The following is a 14,626-nucleotide window of genomic DNA, read 5'->3' on the forward strand; positions in this document are numbered from 1 at the left end:
AGGCAGTTTCTGTGAGACAGAAGCGAGCAAATCGATGATGGAGCAGGTTCAGAAACGGCAGCTCGCATTTGGAGAAGAGAAGAAGATAAACTGAAGACTGAGAAAAGCAGAGGAGGGAAATAAAACAGAGACCCGGCAACAGAGGACACGCGTCAAACAGCAAAATGGTGTAGCAGTGCAGTGAGAAGATGTCCGCCTCCTGCTTCCCTCAGACCAGCGGCTGATCTGAGGGAAGCAGGCAGAAGCACAATCCGTCTCAATCCAGACGTCAGTCTGAAGAACCCTTCAGCATCACGCAGGAACATGATGACATCATTTCCCCTCTGATGAGGAGGAGCCCCCATGATGCTCAGGGCTGGGGGGCATGGCTATCACTAGTCAGCAAGCCCACGTGGACCCAGTGGACCCATGGGGAGGGCAGAACCCGGATAAGAAGGTGCTAGGGCACCAAAAAAATGTTCCACAACCATCCAGATAAATCACACCTCCACTGGAGAACCCGGCAAATATTCATGTTCTTTTCTATGTCTGATATTTTAATTCATGTCATAAAGACTTAAAATAGGGTTAAATCACATCATTTAGAAAAGATGAGAGGCTGAACATGGCACTGATAAAGCTGGTGGGCCGGACCGAGTCCTTCTAGAAGTAACTATTACTGGTTCAGCAGCACGTGACCCGCCCCAGCTCCGGAACAAAGGTTCTGCTATGACAATGACATGGTGTCAGGTGGTCGCAGAACCGGAAGTGGTCAGGTGGCTAGTTCCTCGTGCCAGTGTATATAAAGGTAAGAGAGCGCGCCGGCCCGGCCTCCGCCAGTGCAGCAGCATCATGTCCGGTCGGCTGTGAGCAGAACCGGGATCGGGGTCTCGTGGCATGCGGATGTTAATCTGAGTGGAATTAACGCGCACGAGCTAAAGACACGAGGTGGGTCGGCTGCTGGCGTCCACGTGGCGTTAGAAGGAGAACACACTGACTCATGTTGTTTTACGTGTGTGTGTGTGTGTGTGTGTGTGTGTGTGTGTGTGTGTGTGTGTGTGTGTGTGTGTGTTCAGCCTCCATCAACAGCTGAATTCAGTTTCTGTGTGACATCATCGGAGTTAGACTGCAGCCAGATTAACTACGAGCTGCTTCTGTCCAGTTTATCTACAAATGTTCAGATTAAATGGCGTGCGTGTGCGTGTGTCTGTGTGTGTGCATGCGTGCGTGCGTGCGTGCGTGTGTGTGAGAGAGAGAGAGAGAGAGAGAGAGAGATGCCTCACACACTGCAGAGAATTAAAAGTCTGTGTTGGTGGATTCTGAGCAGGTTCTTCCGGATCCATCCAGAGCGCTGGCGCTGCGCTCTGGCCCGTAGAAGTGCACCGTCACGGGGCTGGCAGCTGCCCAGCTGCCCCCCAGCTCCCAGTCTGACCGCTCAACTGTGTCCTGTCCTTCCAGTGTGGAGCTCAACATGGTGCAGCTGTCTCCATCCCCCACAGTGGATGTCACCCCCCCATCTGAACGAGCAGAGGAGGGGGACCTTGAAGACCCGGTGATGGCTGGGAGCCCAAAGGTCGGCTCAGCTGATGGGCGGAGCCTCCTACACCTGAACTTGGAGGTGTCTACGTCTTACCCCGGCTATGAAACCTACATAGAGGACGGCCTCATCTGCCTCAAACACAAAGTCCGCAACTTGGAGAAGAAGAAGGTATGAGTGTGAGGCTTTGACTGCTGGACAGGTGAAGGCAACACCTGGACTGTGTCATGTGTCTTTGTGTCCACAGCTGAAACTGGAGGACTACAAGAAGAGGCTGGACCAGGGCCAGGCGCTGAATAAAGATCAGCTGGTGAGTCCAGGCTACCGGGTCCCTGGTGTACCGGGTCCCTGGTGTACCGGGTCCCTGGTGTACCAGGCCATTCACATCCTCACCAAAGGGCCAACAAGTTGCTGTAACGGTTTACTACTTTGGCCAAGTATTTATACTTCTAATTGTACTGCTACAGAGGGACAGTACTACAGTAGAGGAGTCTGCATTGGTCCACCTGGGTGGTCCTCAACTGTAGAAACTGCTAAATCTGTACCACATGACTCATCATTATTTGAGCCGGCAAGCTAATTATGCTAACTTCTAGTTGATTGGTTTGGATGGCAGATATTCGATGAAGTGGTGAACGTTGATGATGATGACACATGGAAGGTGTGACGGTGCCGCTGACTCACCTGCCTCCCTCTGTGTACTTGTACTTGTAGGCAGCTGTGGAAAAATATGAGCAGGTGCTTCATAATCTGGGTTTTGCTCAGGAGCTCCACAGAACTCTGGACGCTTTGACTCAGACTGTAAGTCCAACACTCTTGCTAACCGTTTCTAGCTAGCTCAGCTTGCTTCACTGTGAAAGTCACTGAGCAGTAACTCAACACGCCACGGGGGGCGCACTTCTAAGTTCCCACTTTTTCACTGATAATATTTACTCTTACGTTTACGTATTTACATCACCGGTGTATTCTTTTGGCGCTTCATGTACGTTTTGATGACAGTTGTGGAACTACACTATAGAACTACCTGTCCAGCTACACGACTGAACAAATGCAAATTATAAAACGAATAAGATTGTAATTGTATGGTTGGGGATCTCAAAGGGAAGTAAAGTAATGGTGATTTATAGAGTCACTGTTTTTTGTTCACTTGTCATTTACATTGGCGGGCTGCACTTGGCCCACAGACCTCACTTTGGACAGCAATGAAATAAGGTATGTAGCAGGTTGAGTCTCTGGTATCTGATGTAGAATGGCAACTGTTCAAGTGTTCACGCCCCCCCAGCATGACATGAACCTCCTCAGGTGTGCTCAGTCGTGTGCTGGTGTCCCTGCAGCTGCTGAGGGCTCAGAGGAAGGTGGTGAAGAGGGAGCAAGTGATGAAGCTGGAGGTGGAGAGGAACCGTCTCAGCATGGTCCTCCAGGTCCAGCACGTCCTCAGCAGCCTGCAGCAGGACCACATCAAGACAGACCTGATGACGGGACACAACCAGGCCCCCCAGGTCCCAGCCCAGCGGCTGGAGAGCCTGGACAAACTTGCTGCCCTGCTGGGCGTCACCAGGAACAGCAGACTGAGGTGAGGGCTCAGCTACTGGATCCTCTCCATGTACGGAGACTCCAACAGTGCTACATGAGTTTATACAAGATTAATTATGACCTGCACATAAAAACCTTCAGCTCAGCAGTGTGGAGACAAACGTGTGTGTGTGTGTGTGTGTGTGTGTGTGTGTGTGAGTGTGTAATTGCCTGACGGTGACATGAGTGTGTCCTTGCCTGTGCAGTTTAGAGGAGCAGATGGACCGAGCTGCTCTGGTCTACCTGGACCTCCTGGAGGGTAAAGACAAGCCGGTGGCCGGATCCACATGTGAGTGCTGAACCCAGGTTGCTCCACTGCACTATACAGATGTTCACCATGGGCGCGGTTCCCCTCCTTTTGCGCCCCCCCTTCCAGCAGACGCACCAGTTCATCAGTCGTATCGTACAAGTAGCAGTGTGATGCAGTGCACGCAGATCGCAGCAAGACTGAGCCACAGACACGATGTATTCATGGTGGTTTAATCCCAGTTCAGAGACTGACAGATTATTATTGAGTACCAGTGTGTATATGTTGGCCACAGTGTCACAATAGGAACTTTATAAAACAAGAACAAACTTGTTTGATGCTTGCTCATCTGCTAATTGCTAAAATGCTAATTCTGAAAGAAATGATCCTATTAAATTGGCAAAAATGACCAAGAATCTACCAATTCTGATGAAGTACTTGTGACTTCTGAAAGTACTGCATAATCTGGATGTAGTGACGGCTCCTTTTGAAGCGTTGAAACGAGGCCTGGTGGATCTGATCTGGAGTCAGTTACCAGACTGTAACGTCAGATATTAGATGAAGCTGAGATTCTAGTTCTGAAGAATCCATTTTTATTAGCATGTGAACCTTTTTTACTTTTTCTCCAACAGCCATTTTAACTTGTTAAGCAGAGGATCATCTGCGTGGCTCGCGTTAAGACCAGGTCTGAGTCTGGGCTGCAGCTGCAGTCACGCTAATTGCAGCAGCTCTGCTGGTCAGTCATGACCAGTGCACCCAGTTTGTTGGCTGGGTCATCAGATGATGATGGTGGTGTGATGATGATGATAGTTTCGTCATGTGAACAGTAAGGAAACGCGTCCCTGTAAACATGAAATTCTTTCTTTGCTGTCCACATCGAGTTACAGCCTCAGTGGTTGTCTCATTGATGACCCCCCCCCCCAACTTGTCATAAACTGATGTTGTAGCCGAAGGTGACTGAAGTGCTTGTGTGTGCCTCTCGTCTCCAGGTAAGCTGTTGAAGGAGGAGCTCACTGGCCTGATGAACTCGAAGTACTTCACTCGTCTTCCTGCTCCACCTAGACCGAGTCCAGAGACGCTGCTGAGCTCCAGCAGCACCAGCACAGGTACAGCTGCTGTCCTGACATGCTCCAAATGTGAGGGTGGCAACTCTTTCAGACGTGTTTATAGTCAAACTGAAGAGCGTGTTCTCTGTTCCGACAGCTTTAACGCAGTCCAAAAAAACAAATGAGGTTTCTAAGGAGGTGAGCTGACGAGCAGTTTCAGTTCTGTGTGTGAGGGACCTAAAGCATGCTCCAGGATCCACTGATGCTCTGTTGGTGATATGGCAGTTTTTCAACAGACTCTACCTGTCTGACGTGGACACACCTCCCTCTCAAAACTGGAAGGAGTTCCAGGCCCTGAGGGAACAGGAGCCTCCTGACTGCTGGGACATGGAGGTCCCAGATGGCTCCACCTCACCTCAAGCTGCAGTCCACAAACCCTGGAGAGGAGCGGCCACGTACATCCCCAAAATCCCTGCTGTGACCAAGAAGTCTGCCAGCAGCAAACAGGTGAGACTGCATCCAGGCAACCGCATCAACAGAAGTCTGAATGTCCAGCAGCCGTCTCTCGTGCGGGAAACGAATCACTTCTTTTCTTTCAGAGGAAAGAGAGGAAAGCTAAAGGAGAAGCACACGCCAAGTTGGTGAGTAGGAAACGTGCGTCTTTACAGAAGACGTGTCCCAACAATTCAACCTGTCCTCTGGTGCTGTTGGTCAGGAACGTCACATGGACATGCCTGTGGAGGTCTTCAACTCCCCATCAACCCTCCCCAAAGACCCCGTCCTGCGGAAGCGGCACCTGGAGGACCTCATGACAAAGATCCACGGCTCCTTCAGTTTCATGCAGGTAGTTTGTCTCAATACAGACCTTCACCCCTGGACCAGACTGGAGCCTCTGACAGTTCTGAGTGTGTCCCCTTCAGGATTCACTCCTGGATGGTGAGAGCTCCCCAACCAAAGGCCCCCCCAGACTGAAGAGACCGCTGTCCAGATCTCCATCTCCTCTTGGTAACTTCTGAAAGCCTGAGAACAGTTCTACCTCGCTCCTGCTGCTCAGTTCAATAAGGGATTCAGAAGAGACTCAGAACCAATGGATTTGGACCGACTCGTTTGGTTTGAACCTGAAAGTACTTGGATTCAAAGTACTCAGACATTTGCAGGATTCAGAGCTGCCAGATTAGAGGTTGCGATGGAACCACAAACTCTTCCACTGCTTGCTTGTTCTCTCAGTTTGGATGATTTCTGAATTAGAATCCCTGAATTTACTGAGTTCCTAAAGTGACAGTTATGCAGGTATTCAAATCCCTCCCCCGACTCCACACTGGTATCCGCGTTATGTGACCATCAAAGGGTATTGTTTGGATTTGATCAGTTGTTGGACTCCTACTCTAATCTAGATATTGTTGCAGACGCCACACAGGGCCAGCCCCGACATGAAAAGTTGATGACATTACGCCCAGTCAGGTTGGACTACTGGTGCTTCAGCTTGTGTTGAGTTCACTGCCTGGGTGAATGTTACCAGCATTCCTGCATCGGACGTCTGACTTGAGCCAACGACGGATGTAGAAACGTAGTTCAGGTCTCTGCTCACCTGGAAACGCGTTCGAAACCCTCGTAGCAGTCACACATCTCGAGCGCCCGTCAGTCGGTAAACGAGGCAGATCATTCAGTTGCCTGACGTCCCCAAAAAAATTCCCGTTTCTAGAAGGAATGTGATATTCTAAAGTTCTTTGCTCCATCAAATTCTAGTTTGTTTCTCCTCAAACAGCTCAGACGGATGTGAGAGACACCCTGCCTAAGACCAAGCATGTAAGCTGCCATCTTCTTACCAACCATCCTGCAGTGTGACTGCAATGGAAACGTCTAAAACTTCTCACCATCCTTCTCCACACAGTCCACCCCGCTGCCCCCCAGGCTGCTGGAGCGCAAAACCAGTCTGCCCAACGGGGAGGACTCCCTGGAGGGCTACGAGCTCCAGCTCTCCCCCGAAGACCTCCCAAATGTAAGACCTGCTGCGGGGTGGCACGGCTGCCGCAGGGTTGCCAGTTTGCTGAACTGGTCTTGTCGTTGTAGGAGTCTCTGCTGGTGGCTGAAAGAAAGAAGTTCCCTGCGCCGCTGTTGTACCGCCGGGACTCGACCAGCCTGGAGAGGAGCCGTCCTCATGTAAATCAGCTCTCTCATCCGCTCTGATGAACAAAACCCTTGCTTCTCATTCTCTGACTGTAAACTCTTCTGTGTTCCCAGACGCCGGTAACCGAGTCCGGGAAACAGTCTCCTTGTAACGGCGTGCCATCATGCACCTCTACCTCCCCTCCAGGACAGACTTTCTCCACTCCTCCCGCCAGGAGAACTCTCACATCTCCACAGTTTCAGAATATTCAGTCCGTAAGTCTTCCCATTGGTGGCTCACTCTTGGGCTCTTCACGGCGCCCTGCAGAGAAGAGCTGGTTGGCGGCGGTGGCGTCTGCAGCGCGATGAGCTCTAGTAGAACTATGGTATCATGTATAGACCTTTTTACTGTGATGCCCATCAGCAGATAGAAATGTAATAACGCTTAAATCTGTGGTTCATAATTCATCATGCAAGATTAGATTCAAATTTATTGTCATTATACAACACAAGACAGTCCAACAAGAAGAATCCGGCATCCGAGCAGCGCACAAACATGGCAGGAAGTGCAGTAGCAATATTCAGTGTGCAGGTGATTATTAGGGTTCTACACAGATGGGATATAAACATGTAGAACATGCTGAGAGTGATCTACCTGAGGCCCTGGTGACCACAACAACCAGGTGTGAACTCCTCCCCCTCCAGGTCTTCAAGGTGAATGGTGAACTCACCTACAAGGCCGAGTCTGCAGTTCTTGCTGAATGCAGGTTCAACACTGCCAGCACCCAGACACCCCCAGAGTTTGCTCCATCAGAGGATGAAGCCCAGCGGGGTATGTAGCTGACCTCCACCCGTCCGGGGACCAACAGTCAGATGCCTGAGACATTTTCTGCCGTGTCGCCTCTCCAGTACACCAGGCAGACGTGACGGCTGCGAATGGTGGGCAGATCTTCCTGTCCCCTGGCCAGACGGCTGGAAGCGTGAGTCGACCTGCCCAGTCCTACTACGGCCGAGGATCTGTGAGAGGTATGGCACGTGGCGGCAAGGGACTGGCACACACCTATCGCTCCTCTGGTTGGCATCGAGGTATCTACCACTTCCTGGGTTTTCTCTGCACCTTTATTTGATCTGTCCCCCTTTTGCTGTAAATTCCTCTGGATGAACATCACCCCCGTCTGTCACTACCCGGGTAGCAATGCTTGGGTCTGGTTTTAATGGTCAGCACTGGTTTCTGCTCCTCAGGAGGAACGTACGCCCCCCCGGCTCACCTGAGGGATGCTGGCCCTCTCCCCTATGCTGCGAGAGTAAGAACCTTTTATCCCCCTTTCACACTGACACACGCGGGTCAAAGCAGGTTTTGTTTGCTCAGCATCAGGGCGCATTCAGGCTTCCAGCAGACGCAGGTCTGAGCTCTCGCTGTGAGGCTGTGTGCCTGTGTTTTTCTCTCTCGTACGTCATCACGCTGACGTCATCATTACACACAAAAGTGCACCGTGTCTCAAAATGCGGTGATGTTCCCATAAATCACTGTGTCCCGTACAGTTCCAGAAATCTGCCGCCAGATCTCCTCTTCACCGCGAATGGCGAGCAGCTCGCAGACTTCACGATCTTGCCAGTGCGCTGCCATGATTGATAAAAAGATGTGAAGATGGCGGTACAAGTTTTTTATAAACACGGTCGCGCCTGCTCAGTTCACGTCAGGGTTCCTGGTTGGTGGGGGTTCCCCAGCACAGATTAACTCACCTGAGATCATCCACATGGAACTGTGAGAACAAGAGGAGGGAAGTGGCGCCTCAGGACATCAGCAGAAGACTGACCTCATGGCAGAGGCCCAAACTTCATTGACACATGAGTCAGCAGCTCTCACAGCCCAGCCCAGTTTTTTTTTTTTTTTTCCACCATGACAGCCTGACAGGCGGCACAGTGACAAAATCAGGATGTGACGGGACGGTCGAGGAAACCTGAGACAACACAAGGTCTCTTTTTCTCACTGCTGGCGAGCAGAGCAGAGTCGTGAAACACCCGGGTCGCTCGGAGGGTCGGTGGACGCGGGTCCACACGAGTCGACCCTGTCAGTCCCCAACACCTGCGTTTTTGGTGCAGTGTGAAAGGGGTATTAGTTTGTGTGCTGCAGGTCGACTACAAACCAAGATTTTACACTTTGAATCTGACGAGCTGACTATCAGGTACCAGTGATGGAGGAACATATTTTGCTGCAGTGTTGTTTGGGTGCATGTGCGACATGAATAGTCTTCCCTTGCAGAGAAACTGCCACAGCTACAGACAATGAAGATCCTGGTTGAAGACCCAGCTGACACTTACTAACCAGTTGACCTTTGTACTGTTGGTGACCGTGTGGGTTAACTGATCTGTAACATGATTGGAACATGAAATCTGGTTTTCTGTCTGAAGTTTTGACTCGGAGGGTCTTATTGTGTGTGTGTGTGTGTGTGTGTGTGTGTGTGTGTGTGTGTGTGTGTCAGGATTCTGGATACCAGCATGTGTATGGTCGTGGGGGACGACACAACTCCAGCGGTAAGAACACAAACACTTCACAGCTGTGAGTGTGGCACCTGCCCGTCGTTCCTGGCCACTGCGCCGGTCAGCTGACCTATAATCTGACATTATAGTGGCTGAACTGCAGCTGCTCGTCAACGGTCGGCGAGCAGAGGAAATGTAGCATACATGTACAAGGTGATTTTTTTTCCATAGCTCAAACATTTTTCAGAAGTAGATGCAGTCAGACTGGTGACTGTATTGAGCAGAAGTAACATCTAGAACATCAGCAGGGGGCGTGAACGCACCTGTACCTGGAGCAAACATGACGGCCTTTGACCAGGGCACGGGGGCGAGGCCACACCCCAAGAAGGGAAGGGCAGTGGTTCCGCCGACATTCCTGGTAGTCTTTCCTCCACACAATGTGTGAACGAGTTATTCGTTATATCGAGGGCAGAAAGACGGCTTGGTGGCTCCCACACGTCACACGCATTCGCTACCCAACGCAGATGTCCACCTGAACGTTTCCCTCCATTGTAGAAGAACATCAACCGTGACTACCTGGTTCTGGTTATTGCGGATATGAGCAGCACCAGAGAAGTGGGCGTGGCCTCATGGATGGCCTCCATGTTTATTTCCGGTGTTGGATCTGTGGTGACCTCAATATACACAATGGATTGTCTGTTTTTAATGGACAGTTGAGTGCAACTGACCATGAGTTGGTGCCAACCCTCGCAGTGTCATCGTGACATATTCATCCTGAAAGGGCTTCTCAGCAGGTGTACTCCTTATTTCAGGCTGACTAGTCTGACTGCATGCGTGTGTTTGTTCTGCTGGTGGACAATTGAGGGAAACCTTCAGGCGCACATCTCAGTTGCATAGCAACCCTGAACGTACTCGCGTACGACACTTCAACAGTCTGAGCCTGCCGGCTGGTTCTCAGCAGCAGTTTCCTGGTTGCTAGTTAAATGTGGGACAGGTTCTCCTTCTCTAGGAATGATTTGCAGTCTTGACAGCTCAGGTGTAAAGACGCTGGAACGCCAGCAGGTCGGTAGTACGAGCCTCCGGTTCCTGGGCCGGTTCTCATCAGACTGCAGCTCTGTAGAGCAGGAACATGAATGCCGTCCCTGAGCTCTTGTCTGTGCTTCTTCTGCAGCCTGGAGCGACTCCTCTCAGGTGAGCAGCCCTGACCGGGACGGAGCCTTCACCATGGTAGATTCGGGTCACGGGGATTCCCTGTCGGTGTCCACTGTGGAGGTCCCACTCACGCCCCACAGCCACCACGCCACCCTGCTTCCCATGCAGCTCTACCCGCTCTCCCAGCCGCTGCGAGTGGCCTTCACCGCCTCACGCACTGCCAACTTCGCCCCAGGAAATCTGGATCAACCCATCGTGTTTGATCAGCTGCACAGCAACCTGGGGGAGATGTATGACACCCACATCGGCCGCTTCACCTGCCCCGTAAATGGCGTCTATGTCTTCATCTTCCATATCCTGAAGCTCGCCATTAATGTGCCGCTTTACATCAACCTCATGCGCAATGAAGAGGTCATGGTGTCGGCATATGCCAACGATGGAGCTCCAGATCATGAGACGGCCAGCAACCACGCCATCCTGCCCCTCTTCCAAGGAGACCAGGTGTGGCTGAGGTTGCACCGTGGCGCCATCTATGGCAGTACCTGGAAGTACAGCACCTTCTCTGGCTTCCTGCTATACCAGGACTGAACGGGCCTCCTCTCCCGGTGTGTGGACGGTTTGCTTTCTTTGCACTAATCGGTGGTTCCACTGACGTGGGTGTTGTGGTCAGGCTGCATGCCGGTGCTGTCGCCATCAGGAGTGTCTTCATGTCACTCTTCACCTTCATCTGAATGTGCGTGGACGTTTGTGGTGCTCCATGAAACGGACACTCGTCATCCTGCTGCAAGTCACCTGTCAGCCTCAGGTACTGATACCAGTCAGAACTCGATGCTACGTTACGAACTAGTGCCTCTACTTGAATAGCTTAGGATGAGTGGGCCGATGTGAAGTAGTGAATGAAGAGAATGAATGAGTGACTCCAATCTGCACTGATGTATCGAGTCTGCGATGCTGGGGGGGTTCTGGGTTCTTGGTGGCGGGGGTTGTGTTGCACTAACCGACTACAGTGGAGAGGTGCAAGTGGTCTCATGATGTGCCTAAAAATAAAAGATGAGCAGAAAAGTTTGAGTGTTTATTGATGTCTTGCATGGTTTTGAGAACACCGGATGGTCATGTTCCCTGATATTGGAACCTTTAACGTTTTACATCATCAATGTCCTTGTTTCCATCAAAATCCCAGTTCCTTGAGTTCCTCTGAGTCTGCAGCACAGCAGCTGACTTGAGATGAGATTCTGATGCAATAAGAGCCGACAACTTTTGCATCTTCAGGAGTTTTAAGCACTTGCTTTCAGAACCCTCGGCACGCGTGTTCGAGCCGGCTCGGCAGCTGCAGAGACTCCCGATACTAGCTGATCGGCACCAACCTGAGGTGGTCCTGCTTGGTTTGTCTGTCTTTTTTTTGGGGGGGGGGGGGGTGTCCCTTGACACTGGAAGTGATGAGCTAAGACCAGCTGACCTGAGAACCCGGCGACTACAAAATGCTCAGCTCTTCATCCTGAGTGAAAAGACGCTCTGGTGCGTCTCACCTTCGGGGACAAAGTAGAATGCTCCTGTTGACTTTGTAAGACTCCTGACAGAGCCCTCCCTCATCATCCTGGTGTGGGACTCCTGGGCCGGTCCCCTGGGGTCTGGGCGATGCCCCCCGCGGCTGCAGCAGGCTACAATATGAGATAAATAAAATTCAGAATTTCATTTTTCCATGAGCATAGATTCAGTGAGCCTTTGAAGTTTCCATTTACTCCAGAACCACTGAATGCACTTTGGCCTCAAACTGTGAGGGGCTGGAACTGGCGGTGTGGTGGGGGCCCCTCCAGGTCCTCTGAACCAGAAAAATGGCAGCACGTCTTCTGAGGACCAGCAGGTATAAAGTTCTGTAAACTCTTGTCAAAACAGAAGTCACTCAAGATCTGAATGATAATTATAACTGTAGAGAAGTTATGTGGTCCGGCGGTTCCAGAACCCGGTTCTAGGCTCTGCTCTGCTGAGACGGTGACTTAAGCACTTATGCTGTGACATCACTTGTTGCTCGGTTCTGCTTCTGCTTCTGGAGCACCCGAGATGGAACTCGGTCGATCCTCCTCGAGTTTCAAACCTGCATCCAAGGCGCGAGCTGAGGCTCCGTCCTGACCGCCGCCGGTAGCGCTGGGCGGGGCCACTGGGGTCCGTTAAACTGGAGACATTAGGGCCGTGATTCCACCTCCAGCTCGGACGCGCCACCGGTGCCAAGCGACCGGAAGTCCTGACCCAAGGCTTTTATTTTGAATGTCGTGGCCGGATGTAGTTAGTGGCGCACGGCTAACCTAGCTAGCGCTACATGTCTCTGCTGTAGGAAACGGACGGAAGCGTGTAAGTGGGCACTTATGGATCCCAACCGGATAATCCAGGCCCTGAAGGGAACCATCGACCCGAACCTGAGGATCGCGGCGGAGGACGAACTTAACCAGGTGGGTGAGCTGGACTCGGGCCCCGTGGAGCGGTCCGGCCCCGAACGATGCCGGTGATGTTGTTGGGAGGGCAGGCCGTGTTGTGGTAGTCGTCCCATCCTGTGGCCTGCTGGGTCTTGGGGCCGGGTTCGGGAGGTTCTGTCAGGCCCGTGATCAGTGGTTTGAGCTGCTCAGGGTTCCAGCTGCGAGCCGTCGGCTGCGGTCCTGGACCAGAGGCAGATGAGACCAGGGCCCTCATCAGCAACCAGGACCTGAAACTTTCTCACATCAAGTTCTCTAGTCTGCTTTTGGCTCCCTGCTCCGGGAGGCCCCGGGGTCTTCTCGAGTGTTCAGATCCAGGGGCCCCGGGGTCCCTCTGTTGGAACGTTGACCATCTCGAAGTTCTCGGATCGATGCTGCAGGGTGCCGGGTGGCGCCCTGCCCCCGGCGCCCCCCTGGTCTCCGGGCCTCATTGCCTCTCCTGCTGTGTTTCAGTCCTACAAGATCATCAACTTCGCCCCGACGCTGCTGCAGATCATCGTCTCAGAGCAGGTGGAGTTTCCTGTTCGCCAGGCAGGTGAGACCCGCACCGCCCTCGCTCCACAAACACTGGTGCTGCTGCTGTGTCCATCCATCATCCACCTCTTAAGGGTGGTGTGTGTGTGTGTGTGTGTGTGTGTGTGGGGGGGGGGGGGCTTTAAACAAAGTTTCAACTCTTCAGTGATGAACAGCAGGATGAAGTAGTGATCACATCAATAACTGAAGCCTCAAACTCTTCACCTGATCAGCTTCAGTTATTGATGTGCTATGAGTGGGGCTGAGGTGTGAGCCGAACCTCAGCACCCTGGTCAGGCCACGTGATGCTGGGGGCTGCTGCTGCTGGCACCATGAGTTTGTTAGCAGTTAGGAGGCTCAAGTGGGAACATGGAAATATGTGTTTTAAGACCAGGCAGTAGTCACTGAAACAGCTAGAAAAAAATTACGGTAACATTTAATGGTCTGTCTGCGTGTGTGTGTGCGTGTGTGCATGTGTCCAGCGGCCATCTACCTGAAGAACATGGTGAGCCAGTACTGGCAGGACAGAGAACCGTCTCTGGGCAAAGTCGTCTTCCCCTTCAACATTCACGAGAACGACCGGCAGCAGATCAGGGACCACATAGTGGAGGGCATCATCCGCTGTCCAGAGTCCATCCGGTACACACACGTCACACACACTCAGCCAGACCCTGCTGCAGCACCTGACTGATGCAGTTGCTGGTGCTTCTTCCACGCATAGCGCCCAGCTGACCATGTGTCTGCGAGCCATCATCAAGCATGACTTCCCTGGACGCTGGACCGCCATCGTGGACAAGATCGGCATGTACCTGCAGTCTCAGAACAGTGGCAGCTGGTACGGCAGCCTGCTGGGCCTCTACCAGCTGGTCAAAACCTACGAGTGAGTCTCTGTTTCTGCCTGAACTATGACTGAAAGTAGATGGAGGGAACCGTGATAAACACATGACACAAAGTTATGTGTGTTCTGAAGCAGGTAAACCTGAAGAGCACCTGCTCTGTGCCACCATGCACAACATCCACAGGGCAGCGCACTGGGAGCCTGCCCATGTATTTGCAGTGTATACACATACACTCCTGCTGGTTGGCCTTTCATATGGAATATTCAGTCTCAAAGCAGTGAAAGCAGCATCCTTCCCTGTAGTTGCAGGGAATGCCCAGCAGGAGACCTGTGAGCAGCTGCTTCCTGTGAGGATCTGCTGTGGTGCTGCTCTCCTAAGCTGGGGTCACAAGTTCAAGTTCAATTGTTGGTGTTTACTCCTGGTTTCCACAGCATTTGATGAGCCTTTTAGACTGACAGGTGTGTGTGTGTGTGTGTGTGTGTGTGTGTGTGTGTGTGTGTGTGTGTGTGTGTGTGTGTGTGTGTGTGTGTGTGTGTGTGTGTGTGTGTGTGTGTGTGTGTGAACCAGGTACAGGAAGGCTGATGAGAGGGAGCCGCTGCTGGCTGCCATGCAGATCTTCCTGCCCAGGATTCAGCAGCTCATCGGCCAGCTGCTGGCTGACGGCACCATCTTCTCAGTGCTCATCCAGA

At 52.1% G+C, this 14,626-nt stretch overlaps 2 protein-coding genes across 6 annotated transcripts in view; both read left to right on the plus strand.

Annotated features, from left to right (window-relative positions):
* The first annotated feature begins 747 nt into the window (after positions 1-747).
* caprin2 (caprin family member 2) lies at positions 748-11,129 on the plus strand. 2 transcript variants are annotated; one of them, XM_086201397.1, is made up of 21 exons: positions 748-927; positions 1,438-1,687; positions 1,764-1,826; positions 2,231-2,317; positions 2,851-3,089; positions 3,295-3,377; positions 4,325-4,441; positions 4,539-4,579; positions 4,667-4,888; positions 4,981-5,022; positions 5,097-5,225; positions 5,302-5,386; positions 6,147-6,187; positions 6,273-6,380; positions 6,452-6,541; positions 6,623-6,763; positions 7,193-7,319; positions 7,397-7,573; positions 7,730-7,791; positions 8,971-9,022; positions 10,140-11,129. In XM_086201397.1, the coding sequence occupies exons 2-21, from the start codon at positions 1,451-1,453 to the stop codon at positions 10,706-10,708; spliced, it is 2,712 nt and encodes a 903-aa protein (XP_086057523.1). In that variant the 5' UTR covers positions 748-927; positions 1,438-1,450; the 3' UTR covers positions 10,709-11,129. The 2 variants fall into 2 exon arrangements, with proteins under 2 accessions (XP_086057523.1, XP_086057524.1); XM_086201398.1 differs by having other exon boundaries at positions 749-927; positions 7,397-7,513.
* A 1,262-nt stretch (positions 11,130-12,391) lies between these two features.
* Positions 12,392-14,626, plus strand: part of ipo8 (importin 8) — a 20,835-nt gene continuing 18,600 nt past the window's right edge. For 2 of the 4 annotated variants that reach the window (XM_086201402.1, XM_086201403.1), the window contains exons 1-5: positions 12,394-12,564; positions 13,039-13,120; positions 13,581-13,737; positions 13,820-13,978; positions 14,505-14,626. The exon at positions 14,505-14,626 is cut by the window's right edge and continues 35 nt beyond it. In XM_086201402.1, coding sequence (XP_086057528.1) covers positions 12,481-12,564; positions 13,039-13,120; positions 13,581-13,737; positions 13,820-13,978; positions 14,505-14,626 — 604 coding nt within the window. In that variant the 5' untranslated portion in view covers positions 12,394-12,480. Of the gene's footprint in view, positions 12,565-13,038; positions 13,121-13,580; positions 13,738-13,819; positions 13,979-14,504 lie in introns of all 4 variants that reach the window. The other 2 variants (XM_086201401.1, XM_086201399.1) reach the window with 2 other exon arrangements.

Source organism: Aulostomus chinensis, chromosome 4 (genome assembly GCF_037954235.1).
Source record: "Aulostomus chinensis isolate RoL2024-O1b breed Wild chromosome 4, RoL_Achi_v1.0, whole genome shotgun sequence".
Classification (NCBI taxonomy): Eukaryota; Metazoa; Chordata; class Actinopteri; order Syngnathiformes; family Aulostomidae; genus Aulostomus; species Aulostomus chinensis.

Bases quoted from the DNA above. Each gene is read 5' to 3' on its own strand.
- caprin2 (XM_086201397.1), top strand. From the start codon at position 1,451: ATGGTGCAGCTGTCTCCATCCCCCACAGTGGATGTCACCCCCCCATCT. The intron at 2,318-2,850 runs GTAAGTCCAACA...GTGTCCCTGCAG, and splicing joins TGGACGCTTTGACTCAGACT to CTGCTGAGGGCTCAGAGGAA. The intron at 7,574-7,729 runs GTATCTACCACT...TCTGCTCCTCAG, and splicing joins CTCCTCTGGTTGGCATCGAG to GAGGAACGTACGCCCCCCCG.